Source organism: Manis pentadactyla, chromosome 3, assembly GCF_030020395.1.
Source record: "Manis pentadactyla isolate mManPen7 chromosome 3, mManPen7.hap1, whole genome shotgun sequence".
NCBI classification, from domain to species: domain Eukaryota; kingdom Metazoa; phylum Chordata; class Mammalia; order Pholidota; family Manidae; genus Manis; species Manis pentadactyla.
Window position 1 is genome coordinate 93,889,763 of NC_080021.1, and position 14,255 is coordinate 93,904,017.

The 14,255-nt window shown below is 44.8% G+C and overlaps 1 protein-coding gene across 3 annotated transcripts in view; it reads right to left on the bottom strand.

The window, feature by feature from the left end:
* ASB13 (ankyrin repeat and SOCS box containing 13) overlaps positions 1-13,567 on the bottom strand; it is a 32,294-nt gene extending 18,727 nt beyond the window's left edge. The window contains exons 1-3 of one of the 3 annotated variants that reach the window (XM_036892321.2): positions 13,400-13,567; positions 5,650-5,747; positions 4,307-4,457 (exon numbers count right to left, since the gene is read on the bottom strand). In XM_036892321.2, the coding sequence (XP_036748216.1) occupies positions 4,307-4,457; positions 5,650-5,747; positions 13,400-13,442 (292 nt within the window). In that variant the 5' untranslated portion in view covers positions 13,443-13,567. Of the gene's footprint in view, positions 1-4,306; positions 4,458-5,559; positions 5,748-13,399 lie in introns of all 3 variants that reach the window. The other 2 variants (XM_036892320.2, XM_036892319.2) reach the window with 2 other exon arrangements.
* Between the last annotated feature and the right edge of the window lie 688 nt (positions 13,568-14,255).

Genomic DNA, 14,255 nt, shown 5'->3' on the forward strand with positions numbered 1-14,255 from the left:
ACATACTATGCCACAAAAAGAGCCTCAGTAAATTCCAAAAGATTGAAACTCTACCAACCAACTTTTCAGACCACAAAGGTATAAAACTAGAAATAAATTGTACCAAGAAAGCAAAAAGGCTCACAAACACATGGAGGCTTAACAACATGCTTCTAAATAATCAATGGATCAACGACCAAATTGAAATGGAGATCCAGCAATATATGGAAACAAATGACAACAACAACAGAAAGCCCCAACTTCTGTGGGACACAGCGAAAGCAGTCTTAAGAGGAAAGTATATAGCAATCCAGGCATACTTAAAGAAGGAAGAACAGTCCCAAATGACTAGTCTAATGTCACAATTATCGAAATTGGAAAAAGAAGAACAAAAGAGGCCTAAGGTCAGCAGATGGAGGGACATAATAAAGATCAGAGAAGAAATAAACAAAATTGAGAGGAATAAAACAATAGAAAAAAATCAATGAAACTAAGAGCTGGTTCTTTGAGAAAATAAACAAAATAGATAAGCCCCTAGCCAGACTTATTAAAAGAGAAAGAGAATCAACACACATCAACAGAATCAGAAACGAGAAAGGAAAAATCACGACGGACCCCACAGAAATACAAAGAATTATTAGAGAATACTATGAAAACCTATATGCTAACAAGCTGGAAAACCTAGGAGAAATGGACAACTTCCTAGAAACATACAACCTTCCAAGACTGATCCAGGAAGAAACAGAAAATCTAAACAGGCCAATTACAGCAACGAAATTGAAGCGGTAATCAAAAAACTACCAAAGAACAAAACCCCCGGGCCAGATGGATTTACCTCGGAATCTTATAAGACATACAGAGAAGACATAATACCCATTCTCCTTAAAGTTTTCCAAAAAATAGAAGAGGAGGGAATACTCCCAAACTCATTCTATGAAGCCAACATCACACTAATACCAAAACCAGGCAAAGATCCCACCAAAAAAGAAAACTATAGACCAATATCCCTGATGAACGTAGATGCAAAAATACTCAACAAAATATTAGCAAACCGAATTCAAAAATACATCAAAAGGATCATACACCATGACCAAGTGGGATTCATCCCAGGGATGCAAGGATGGTACAACATTCGAAAGTCCATCAACATCATCCACCACATCAACAAAAAGAAAGACAAAAACCACATGATCATCCCCATAGATACTGAAAAAGCATTTGACAAAGTTCAACATCCATTCATGATAAAAACTCTCAACAAAATGGGCATAGAGGGCAAGTACCTCAACATAATAAAGGCCATATATGATAAACCCACAGCCAACATCATACTGAACAGCGAGAGGCTGAAAGCTTTTCCTCTGAGATCAGGAACAAGACAGGGATGCCCACTCTCTCCACTGTTATTCAACATAGTACTGGAGGTCCTAGTCACGGCAATTAGACAAAACAAAGAAATACAAGGAACTCAGATTGGTGAAGAAGTCAAACTGTCACTATTTGCAGATGACATGATATTGTACATAAAAAACCCTAAAGACTCCACTGCAAAATTACTAGAACTAATATCAGAATTCAGCAAAGTTGCAGGATACAAAATTAACACACAGAAATCTGTGGCTTTCCTATACACTAACAATGAACTAATAGAAAGAGAAATCAGGAAAACAATTCCATTCACAATAGCATCAAAAAGAATAAAACACCTAGGAATAAACCTAACCAAGGAACTGAAAGACCTATACCCTGAAAACTACAAGACACTCTTAAGAGAAATTAAAGAGGACACTAACAAATGGAAACTCATCCCATGCTCCTGGCTAGGAAGAATTAATATCATCAAAATGGCCATCCTGCCCAAAGCAATATACAGATTCGATGCAATCCCTATGAAACTACCAGCAACATTCTTCAATGAACTGGAACAAATAGTTCAACAATTCATATGGAACCACCAAAGACCCGAATAGCTAAAACAATCCTGAGAAGGAAGAATAAAGCGGGGGGGATCTTGCTCCCCAACTTCAAGCTCTACAACAAAGCCACAGTAATCAAGACAATTTGGTATTGGCACAAGAACAGCCACAAACTGGTGAAACAGAATAGAGACTCCAAACATTAACCCAAACATATATGGCCAATTAATATATGATAAAGGAGACATGGACATACAATGGGGAAATGACAGTCTCTTCAACAGATGGTGCTGGCAAAACTGGACAGCTACATGTAAGAGAATGAAACTGGATCACTGTCTAACCCCACACACAAAAGTAAACTCAAAATGGATCAAAGACCTGAATGTAAGTCATGAAACCATAAAACTCTTAGGAAAAAAAAAAGGCAAATGTCTCATGGACATAAACATGAGTGACTTCTTCATGAACATATCTCCCCAGGCAAGGGAAACAAAAGCAAAAATGAATAGGTGGGACTATATCAAGCTGAAAAGCTTCTGTACAGCAAAGGACACCATCAATAGAACAAAAAGGTATCCTACAGTATGGGAGAATATATTCATAAATGACAGATCCGATAAAGGGCTGACATCCAAAATATATAAAGAGCTCACACACCTCAACAAACAAAAAGCAAATAATCCAATTAAAAAATGGGTAGATGACCTGAAAAGACAGTTCTCTAAAGAAGAAATTAAGATGGCCAACAGACACATGAAAACATGCTCCACATCGTTAGTCATCAGAGAAATGCAAATTAAAACCACAATGAGATATCACCTCACACCAGTAAGGATCGCCACCATTCAAAAGACAAACAACAACAAATGTTGGCGAGGCTGTGGAGAAACAGGAACCCTCCTACACTGCTGGTGGGAATGTAAATTAGTTCAACCATTGTGCGAAGCAGTATGGAGGTTCCTCAGAATGCTCAAAATAGAAATACCATTTGACCCAGGAATTCCACTTCTAGGAATTTACCCTAAGAATGCAGCAGTCCAGTTTGAAAAAGACAGATGCACCCCTATGTTTATCGCTGCACTATTTACAATAGCCAAGTTATGGAAGCAACCTAAATGTCCATCAGTAGATGAATGGATAAAAAAGATGTGGTACATATAGTCAATGGAATATTACTCAGCCATAAGAAAAAAACAGATCCTAAGCCATAAGAAAAAACCATTCGCAACAACATGGATGGAGCTAGAGGGTATTATGCTCAGTGAAATAAGGCAGGTGGAGAAAGATAAGTACCAAATGATTTCACTCATATGTGGAGTATAAGAACAAAGGAAAACTGAAGGAACAAAACAGCAGCAGAATCACAGAACCCAAGAATGGACTAACAGTTACCAAAGGGAAAGGGACTGGGGAGGATGGGTGGGAAGGGAGGGATAAGGGCGGGGGAAAAGGAAGAGGGCATTACGATTAGCATGTATAGTGCATGGGGGGCACGGGGAGGGCTGTGCAACACAGAGAAGACAGTGATTTTACAGATCTTACTATGCAGATGGACAGTGACTGTGAAGGGGTATGTGGGGGGGACTTGGTGAAGGGGGGAGCCTAGTAAACATAATGTTCTTCATGTAATTGTAGATTAATGATACCAAAATTTTAAAAAAATTATTCCTCCCTACACAAGGAATAACACTAAAACCTTTCTAAAAGGTTTTCCTCAATATCTGCTTAAAAACCTCCAACAGGGGCCTGTAGCAATCCCCAGTGCCCACAGGAGACAAAAGATGACCTGCAGGCAGAAAACAGTGTTCCTTTGTGGAGCCTGAGGTAACCTGGACCTACACCCAACAAAACACAGCAAAGACACACCATGCCAGCCAATCAACATGTAGGCCACAGGTTTGTGACCTGTGCTCAAAAAGGCAAATCCAGCCTCCTTAGTCTGTCATTTAAAGACTAGCTGGTCTTGCCCTACATTTCCAATATTGTCTGTTTTTGCCCATCCATGGGAATTTCTGTCCAGTGAGACAGAACTAGTCATTTCCCCGTGCTTTTCCCCGTTTCCTCCCACCATCTGGAATCTAGCCATCCTGCAAGGGCAGCTGAAATCCCAGCTGCTCCCTGAGCCTCCTGGAGCAATGCCCTCCTGAGAACACAGGTCCCGGGGCTGCATCTGGATCTCCCAATGGGAACAGGACCCACAGGGCAAAATGACAGCAAGGATTGAGCAAGCAACTGCAGGGTGAACATCTGAAAGGCACTGGGGACTTGGTGAAGGAACAGAATCCTAGCATAGAATCAACAGACCCTCATCCCGGCGAGGACTGGGTCTCCAGGAGGAAAAGCTGAGAGCCTCCAGGGACACAGCCTGGGCAGTCTCCTTCATCAGCCGATGGCTTCCACCAACTCACCGCTCATGCAGGCCTCGTGCAGCGGGGATGCTGTGTACAGGGGAGGGTTGACCTTGGCCCCATAGGAGAGCAAGAGCTTCACACACTCGATGCTGCCCGAGGCGCAGGCATCACAGAGAGGAGTGCTGCCATCGATGTTGCGGGCATCCACCTGGTAGGGAGGAAGCAACGTCAGTGTGGAGTCCCTGCAACTGCTTTGCTCCTCCTTAGCCACGTTCATTTTGCAAAACACTCCTTAGAAGCATCATTTTTCTAGTATGTACTATAGCGCTGGGTGGGCAAGAGAGTTCCAGGGCAGACAGGAGCACGGGCTGGTGTCAGCCTACTCAGTGCAGGAGTCCTAACCAGGGTGGCTCAACCCAACCCCACTCTCCCCTCACCCCCAGAGCACAGAGGAGGCCAGGCAAGCTCTGGTTATAAGCTGAGGAAGGCAGGGTATAAAAGTGGGTTTTAACTCAAGTCTCAGCTAGGAGGACCTACAGCTGCTTAATGTGTCTCTCGTTGGAAAATCCTAGGGCAGGAATAGGCGATCTTTTTCCCAACTCCCAAACTGGCAGATTCTGCTGAGAATTTATGCAAATTCAGATGCTCTTTGGGTACATGCTGAAGCCTGTTCCAGTTCCCCCAAGACCACCGCAGTGGCCAGGCTTTCAGAGAGCAGACATCCAGCTGCTTCCTGCCCTGACAGGCATCCCACCCCTCTGCTGGCTGCAAACTACTGGGGCTCCACATCAGCCGCGGCATATTTACACCAGGGAAAGAAGGAAATCAGATCTTGCTTCTGTTTTCCTTTTTCCACTGAGAGCTAGCTTGCCAGCATCCTACTTAACCTCAGAGACTGGAATACTGTTCTTTGAGCCCAAACAGTTCTTCAGCCCAAGCCCCACTAGCCCTTCCAAAGCCTGTCTAATGTGCACGCTTACCCCTACCCCTGCTCATGTGCAGAGCACAAGCCCTCCCTCCAGCATTTTGCTAAAACTGCCCCTCTCTGGCCACCAGTGACTCCGGTTAGTCAAGTCCATGACCACGCATACTGGTCCTCGGTGTATAGTTGCCATAGTGACTGCCCCCATCTCCCTGGGCTTCTACTACATCCCATTCTGCTTTCCTGCCTCTTTTTCTTCTGTCCCTTTGCACATCACAGACCGCTAATCCCAGCCTCTTCTGTTCCTCCCATTTCATGTGCTCTGGAGCTGTCCCTTCCACTCTGCAAATACAGCCAGCCCCGGGATCTGTCCCAAAGGGCCACTCACCAGGGCCCCGGCAGCCAGCAGAAGCTGCACACACTGTGTCTGGCCCTGCAGGCTGGCCACATGCAGGGGTGTGATAGAGTCCACCGTGACCTGGTTGACGCAGGCACCACTCTCGATCAGCCGCTGCAGCTGCAGGGTCTCTCCTCGCTGGGCTGCCTCATGAACAGGAGTGCGCTCCACCCAGAATCCTGGAGAGGAAGAGAGACCTAGTATAAGACCATGCCACTTCCACCCAGGGCAAATGAACACAAGCACACTTATGAGACTCAAGACACTATATAAGATCAGGTAACTGGTCGAATGCTCCCACTCAAAATTTGTGAGTAAACTCACCAGTGAAGGGTGGATCCAAGCAATTTGGCATGGCACATGAGGGCCTTGGGGATCTGGACCTTGCCCTGACCTGTCCTCGCACCACCCCCACAGTGCACACGTGACCCACTGTCCACACACCTGCAGCTCATTGTTGCCCTGCCATTTCACACCCATGTCTGCGTATGTTCTCCTGCCTTACAGGCCTGCCTTTGCCCACATCCCCATTGCCAATTCTGCAACCTCTTGTTGAGGTGCCACATCCTCCACATAGACCACCTAAAACATCTCCTCTGGGAAACACTTCCCACAATGCTTGCATACCCTCATTAACAGCACTTGAAAGTTCCCCCTCCCTGCCTGGAGGAGCCTTGAAAATAGGGCCCATGTTTTCATTACTCAATTTTAGCAGATTCCTCAGTATTTTCTACATATAAAATTATGTCAGCTGCAAACAGAGGTAGTTTTGCTTCTTTCTTTCCCTTCTGGATGCCTTTCATTTCTTTTTTGTGCTAATTGTCACAGTTGAACTCGCACACTGCTGAACAGCAGGGTAGGAGCATGCATACTTGCCTTGTTCCTGTCCTTGGAGTGAAAGTGTTCAGGTGGGACTTAGTGTTAAGGATGATGTCAGCTGGGGGTTTTGCATAAAAGATGCCCTTTATCAGGTCAAGGAAATTCCCCTCTATTTCCAGTTTGTTGAGAGTTTTTATGAGAGGGTGTTGGATTTTGTCAAATACTTTTTCCTCCATCTATTGCAATGATCATGATGGCCTTTAAAGTTCTGTTAAAATGGTGTATTACATTCATTGATTTTCAGATGTTAAACCAAGCGTACATGCCTGGGATAAATCCCACTTGGTCTTGGTGTATAATCTGTTTTATATGATGTTAGATTAGGTTTGCTAGTAGTTTGCTGAGGATATTTGTGTCTGTATCCACAAGTGTCATTTTTCTTTAATCGATGTATTTGTCTGGCTTTGGTATCAAGGTTTTGCTATCATTCTGGCCTCAGAATGGTTTGAGAAGTATTCTCTTCCAGTTTTTGGAAGAGTTTATGAAGAATTAGCATTAAATCTTTAAATGTTGTGTCAAAATCACCTAAAAAGAGATCTAAGCCTGGGCTTTCCCTTAGTATCAGTTTTTAAATCACTAATTCCATCTCTTCATTTGTTATGCATCTATTCAGACTTTCTATTTTGAGTCATTTTGGTAGTTGGTAGTTTGAGACCTTTAGGAATTAATCCACTTTATTTACATTATCTAATTTGTTGGCATACAATCTATTATGGGCTGAACTGTCCACCCCTCCCACCCCCTACATACACATACAAATTCAGAATTTGAAGCCTAACCCCTAGTACCTCAGAATGTGAGTATTTGGAGACTCAGTCTTTTCAGAAGTAATTAAGAGTAATAAAAGGTGGCGCTTTGACCTCCCTGCCCCTACAACCAGTGGGTCTCACAGGAGCACAGGTCAGCATTACCTGGAGGGCTTGTGAGCCTGTCAGTAGGTCTCAGTGGGGCCTGAGAATCTGAATCTCTAACAAGTTCCCAGATGCTACAGCTGGTCTGGAGACCACACATTGAGAACCAGGGTTTTAGACAATACTTCTCCCTCTGAATAGAGCCCCCTTCACTCCCCTATCCTCCTCCCTGCTCATCCAACTAACTTTTACTTGTACTTTTCCAGACTGAAATCCAGTGGTTAGTTCTCTGTAAGTCTGGGGAGAGGAAATCCCTCTAAAAACCAAAATCAGTCAAAGGGAGGAATAAAGTTTAAAATACGTTTATTGCTTACAAACCGCAGTCCAGGGCCTTCTCTCTTCCCTGCTCCAGCAGAAACAAAACTAGCCCTCCCCCTCACCTCTCAGGAACAGGTAAGCCCTTTGTTGCCCAGGTAATTATCATTGATATGGAGATGAACTTCTCTCCACCCCTGAGGAATGACACAAATGCACTAAAGCCATACTTCTTTCCACCTCTGAACGCCTGTTGATATGCAGATGTACTAATGCCAGGAGAAATATTCTGGAAATATTACAGTTTTACCCACATCTCCCAGGAGGCCTTGCCCACCCCAGTCCCCATCCATGCTGGATGAGCCCCCCTCCGTGCCCCCCCAGTCTGCCCGTCTCATTATGGTGCTATGGTCACCCTCAGTGGCCTGCACTCTGCCACTCAGTATTAAGAAATTATAATAGCCACTGAGTTTGGCTCCCAAACCATGCATCCCTCCCCAGATGGGTGGGCTAAGTTAATCATAGCAATCCCATTTCTTGTAGCCCATCTGCCCCACCTGCCCTAGTGAGAAGGGAGGGAGGGAGGGCCTGGAAAGGTCTCACAGCTTCAAAACTCTCTCTTCCCAAGGAAAAGATGGCTCCCTTCTCCCTCAGGATACTGCCCAGATGTGGCCATCTGGCTACCTGCCTGCCAGTGCAGCCACGAGAACAGCAGAACCAGAGAGGCAGGAAGGTTCCAGAAACCTGGGAACCACAGTGAGTCAGTGGACACATGAGGCGTGGCACCCAGGTGGCAGCAGACTTCCTATTGTGTGCAAATATTTCTTTATTGTCTGAGCCAGGTGCAGACAAAAGCAGGTAACTAGTGGAGACGGTAAACATCCCAAGTGCGTGCAGAATATATGGCAACAGTTTCTCAGCACTCTCAGCCTGGGGCACATGAGAGTCTTCTAGACACTAAACTTAAAAGGTAAAAAGTCACAGATGACAATGCTGGGTTAATACTGACATACCCTTAGTGTCAAGACCCCTACTTCAGCAAGATCACATTGCATACACTTTACAATAAACAGCCTCCTTTTATTATTGCCCTTTATTATTATTACATCTACCTAGAAAAACTTCCAATCAACAGCTAGTTCCCCAGTCTGATCAGGTGTACTTTGACAAACCATGTCTAGGGTGAATTTATGTCCTCTGCAGACAGATAACCTACCTGGTCATCTGTTGATGACTGTCTACTAGAGATTACCTCATTTCTACCATCCTGTAGCCCATCCTGTCTCCGCAGCAGCACAGCATAGCACTGGGGGTCAGAGTCCTCCAAGCCAGAACCGCTGGATCTGACACAGCAGTTTATGATATTTTGCAAAAAATAGCTTCCCTGAGAGTCTGTTTCCTCACCGGTAAATTGGGATATAACAGTTTACTCACTGGTGGGCTATGAAAATTGAATGGCTTAACATAAGCATTCAATGTGGGGCCTGGCACACAGTAAGTACTCAATAAATGTTGTCTAACTGTAGTATTTTTACCACCCCCTCCCCAAATTGTACCCTTCTGTCTTGCCCACTAGCCAAAGAGGGGAATTAGCAAATACAGGCTTACCTTCTTTTCTTGAGCTTTGCTTTACTGTGTTTTGCAGTTTTAAAATACGGCATGTTTTACAGATTGAAGGTGTGTGGCAACCCTGCACTGAGCAAGTCTATCAGCACTATTTTCCAGCGACGTTTGCTTACATTGTGTGTCTGCATCACATTTTGGTGTCATATTTTGGTAATTCTCGCAATATTTCCATATTTTTCATTATTACAGTGATCTGTGATCAGTGATACTATTGCTATTGTAATTGTCTGGTAGCCATGAACCGTGGCCATGTAAAACCATGAACTTAATAACCGTGATCGTGTTGTGACTGCCCCACTGCCCAGCTGTTCCCCGTCTCTCACTCTCCTCGGGCCTCCCCAGTCCCTGAGACACAATACTGAAATTAGACCAATAAATAACCCTACAATGGCCTCTAAGAGTTCAAGTGAAAGGAATAATCACACGTCTTTCACTTTAAATCAAAATCTAGAAAGGATTAAGCTCAGTGAGGAAGGCACGTTGAAAGCCAAGGCAGGTGAAAGCTGGGCACCTCTTGCACCAGCCAAGTGGCGAATGCAAAGGAAACGTCTCAAAGGAAGTTAAAAGTGCTACTCCAGTGAGCACACAAATGATAAGAAAGTGAAACAGCTTTATTGATGATATGGAGACAAGATCCAACCAGCCACAACATTCCCTTAAACCAAAGCCTAATCCAGAGCAAGGCCCTACACTATCTTCAATTCTGTGAAGGCTGAGATAGGGGAGGCAGCTACAGAAAAAAGTCTGAGGCATTGGTTCATGGGTTTAAGGAAAGAAGCTGCTCCTGTGACATAAAAGTGCAGGTGAAGCAGCAAGTGCTTAGGTAGAAGCTGCAGCAAGTTACCCAGAAGATTCAGCTAAGGTCATTACTGAAGGTGGCTGCACTAAACAGCAGATTTTTCACTCTAGGTGAAACAGCCTTCTATTGGAAGAAGATGCCACCTAGGCCTTTCATTGTCAGAGAGAAGTCAATGCCTGGCTTCAAAGCCTCAAAGGGCAGACTGGCTTTCGTACTAGGAGCTAACGCAGCAGTTGACTTTAAGTTGAAGCTAATACCATTTATCATTCCAAAAGCCTTAGGGCCCTTAAAAATTATGCTAAATCTACTCTGCTGGGCTCTATAAATGGAACAACAAAGCTGGATGACAGCACATCTGTTTATAACATGGTTTACTGAATATTTGAAGCCCATTATTGAAACCTTTCAAAAAGATCTTTCAAAATATAACTTCTCATTGACAATGTACCTGGTCATCTGAGAGCTCTGATGGAAATATACAATGAGATTAATTCTGTTTTCATGCTTGCTAACAACTTCCATTCTGTAGTCCATGGATCAAGGATAATTTTGATTTTCAAACCTTATAAATAAATACATTTTGTAAGGCTATAACTGCTACAGAAAATGGTTCCTCTGATGGATCTAGGCAAAGTAAATTTAAAACATTCTGGAAAGGATTCACTGTTCTATGTGCCACTAAGATTATTCATGATTTATGGGAAGAGGTCAAAATACCAACATTCACAGGAGTTTGAAAGTTAATTTCCACCTTTGTGGATGACTTCGAAGGGTTCAAGACTCCAATGGAGGAAGTCACTGCAGATATGGTGGAAATGGCAACACAGACAGAAATAAAAGTGCAGCCTGGAGATGAGACTGAATTGCTGCAATCTCATGATAGAACTCTACAGATGAGTTGCTTCTTATGAATGAAGTAATTTCTTGAGATGGAATCTACTCCTTATGAGGATGCTGTGAAGATTGTTGAAGTGACAACAAAGGATTTAGAAAATTACACAAACTTAGTTGATAAAGCAGCAGGAGGGTTTGAGAGGGCTGACTGCAATTTGAAAGAAGTTCTACTATGAGTAAAATGCTACCAAACAGCATCACATGCTATGGAGAAATTGTTCATGAAAGGAAGAGTCAATCAATGCAGCAAACCTCATTGTTGTTTTAAGAAATTGCCATAGCCATGGCACCTTTCAGCATCTACCCCTCCATCAGTCAGCAGCCATCAATAAATAACAAAGCAAGATCTGCCACCAGCAAAAAGACTGATTTCCTGAAAGCTCAGATGATGATAAGCAATTTTTAAGCAGAGGTTTTTTAAAGGTGTATATACATTGTTTTAGACAATGCTATTGTACACTTAATAGACTACAGTGTAGTGTAAACATAATTCTTACGCACTAGGAGGGCAAATGTATTTGACTCATTTATTGCAGTGGTCTGGAGTTGAGCCTACAATACCTCTGAGATATACCTCTATGCGTTCCCAGGCATGGTGATGCACATTAGCCTGTGCTCATGACTGTGGACCCCTGACACAAACACCTTCCTCACAGCAGGAAGAGTGATAAAGCATGTGGGGACAGCAAATAGGTGGTCAGTGTTCCCCTGTCCCGTGAAACGCACAGCAGACACGACTTATCCAACCCAGTCACAAAGCCAGTCCAGCATTACAGGTAACCCTACAAATTGCTTAGAGACAAACCTATTTGATGGGAAGGAAAAAAAAAAGCAAACCCACCTTGGTTTAAACCTCAGCTTTCTGCTTTCTAGCTGTGCACTCTTACCTCTAACTACAGGTACTGATGACTGCCTAGAAGCTGTCCCAGAACTTGAGGCCCCTGCTGGCGCATCACATAGCGGCTCAGCAGCTCTCACCATGGTACCAGGAGCTGCCCCTTTTCTCCATCCCACATTCTGAAGTTCTTGGTTAAGGATAACTGAATAATAAACAGCACCTCCCCTCTTCGAGCCCAGATTCCCTTTCATCTTCCGCCAGCCTCGTACTTCCAAGTCCGAAGTTTCTGAGTACTGAGGTGAATATGGGGATTACCTTTTCACCTTTCCAAACAGACACTCATCTTGGGGCAATATGATCTATATTACACTTGCTAGGTTACCAACACTGGATTCACTTTAGGAGGTGACTTCCCCTAAATTCTTTCTACTTCTTGATAAGGCCGTATTGTGAGACTCTGCAATCTCTACCTCTGTGAGGTATTTGAGGTATTAAAAAATGAAAAACCTACATGCTGTGGTTGCAGTACACCTCACATACAGAACTTCAGATAAGAATGTTAAAATGGGTTCAAGTTCCCATCATGGGCCTGTACTGCTGGTCTAGCAGTATTGTTTGGATCCAGCACAGTCAGCTTATTTATTAAAGTTGAGAATTAAAATGTCAGTAGAACTTACTTTTGGAGAAAGATAGTAAATAATAAATAAAACACTGACAAAGTAAAAAAATTCCATGAACTCCAGAAGTTGTGAATGCATTAGTTTAGAAGGTGCTTTTCTTCTAAAGCTACGTTCTTAAACCTCAAAAAGCATGCTGAGAAGTAATGCTGTGCCAATGACAAGTTCTATATGAACAAAAAGATGTTTCAATAGCCTTCCAAGGTTAGGTGTTCACTGTGTATTTAATTGAATCAATCAAGTGCTGACCACACGGGCAGGGTCAAAGTAGTGCCTGCCTGGGGTGGAACGCCAAGTACAAACAGATGCTTATTAAATGTCTTGGATCATGTTGGCTGTTTTACAAAATCCAAGTATTGTTGCCTTGCTATTACCGCAGTGCCGCGCAACGGTAACTTTAGCTTCAGACTTCTCACTTTTTTCATCAGCTACTGGTTTTAACCAGTGTAAAAATACTTTAGATTTTTTTCTTTCAGGCTTTCAAAATGCTCTCCATGCTCGTTTCATCCTCAGAGTACTTCCTAGACAGGCGAGCTGCTTCCCGCTCGGGGCAGCAGGAGAATGTCCCCTGGCCCTCCAATCCGTTGATTCTGGGCAGCCCGAAAATGGTTAAGATGCAGTGGAGCACCCTGGTAGCACTTTTCAGCGTGCCATCGGTCACGTCTGGGGGTGCCTTCCGCTGGCGCGCTCCTCTCCGCGGCTGGGTGGGCCTGCAGATGCTAAGGACACTGCGACCTGGAGCCGCCACCCAGCCCGCGACCCGCGTGGGTGCGCAGCCCAGGGAGAGAACAGCAGGCGCAGAGGGTGCAGAGCCGCGTCTGAGGCATTGGGCTGCCGGCCTCGGCTGCCTGAGCCCCCAAGCCCGACCTCCCTCGCTCGGAGCGGCGCGCGCCACCCACCCCGGGGCTCGGGTCGCGCGCCGCCGCCGCGCCACCCCCGCGCCCGCTCGTACCCACGTCGCCCACGAAGCAGCCGTCCGCCGCGCGGGGTTCCATGCCCTTGCTGCCCCGGGCCGGCGCCGGGCTGGCGCGAGACCCGACCGAGCGCCACTGGGGCAGGTCCCCGAGGCGCGGCGCCGGGACTTGTAGTCCCCGCCTACGGGCGCGCCCCCGGACTCGCGCCGGCGCCGAGCGCGGCTACCACGCCCCCGCAAACGCGCGCCCCCGGGCCTCCGCGCTTCATTTCAAAGGCCACTTCCCACCGGCTGGCGCACTCCCTGCCTCTTCCTTCTCTCCAGAAAAATCGTAAACTCCCCGTCGTTCACGGTCGTGGAGAAAACGAAAACAAAGATACATGCCTTTCCAAGTCCCATGACAGAAACGCAGAACCGGTTTCCGGAGGCTTGCAGGTTGATGGTTGAGTAAGCGAGCTTTTGTTTTCGGAAAGCACCTCACACAGTTCAGAAGGCCTAACGTTGGGACATTGGAAGCTATTAGTAGAGCGTGTGTGCGTGTGTGTGTGTGTGTGTTTGGTTGAGGAATTTTGCTCTGTATTCATAAGGGATGTTGGTCTTCAGTTTTCTGGTTATGTTTTTTTAGCTTTGGTATGAGGTCATAGGGGGCGTATAGTATGATACTGGAAATACGAGATGTTGTGGGTTTGGTTCTAGACCACCATAGTAAAGCAAATATCGCAATAAAGTGAGCCAAAGGAATTTTTTTGGTTTCCCAGTGCATATTAAAAATTGTGTTTATACTGTAGTCTATTAAATTTAATCCTCTTAAATTTTTTGAAGCTTCTTTTATCACATTGTAGATGGTCTATCTTGAACAGTGTTTCATGTGCAATTGAGAAGAGTGTGTACTCTA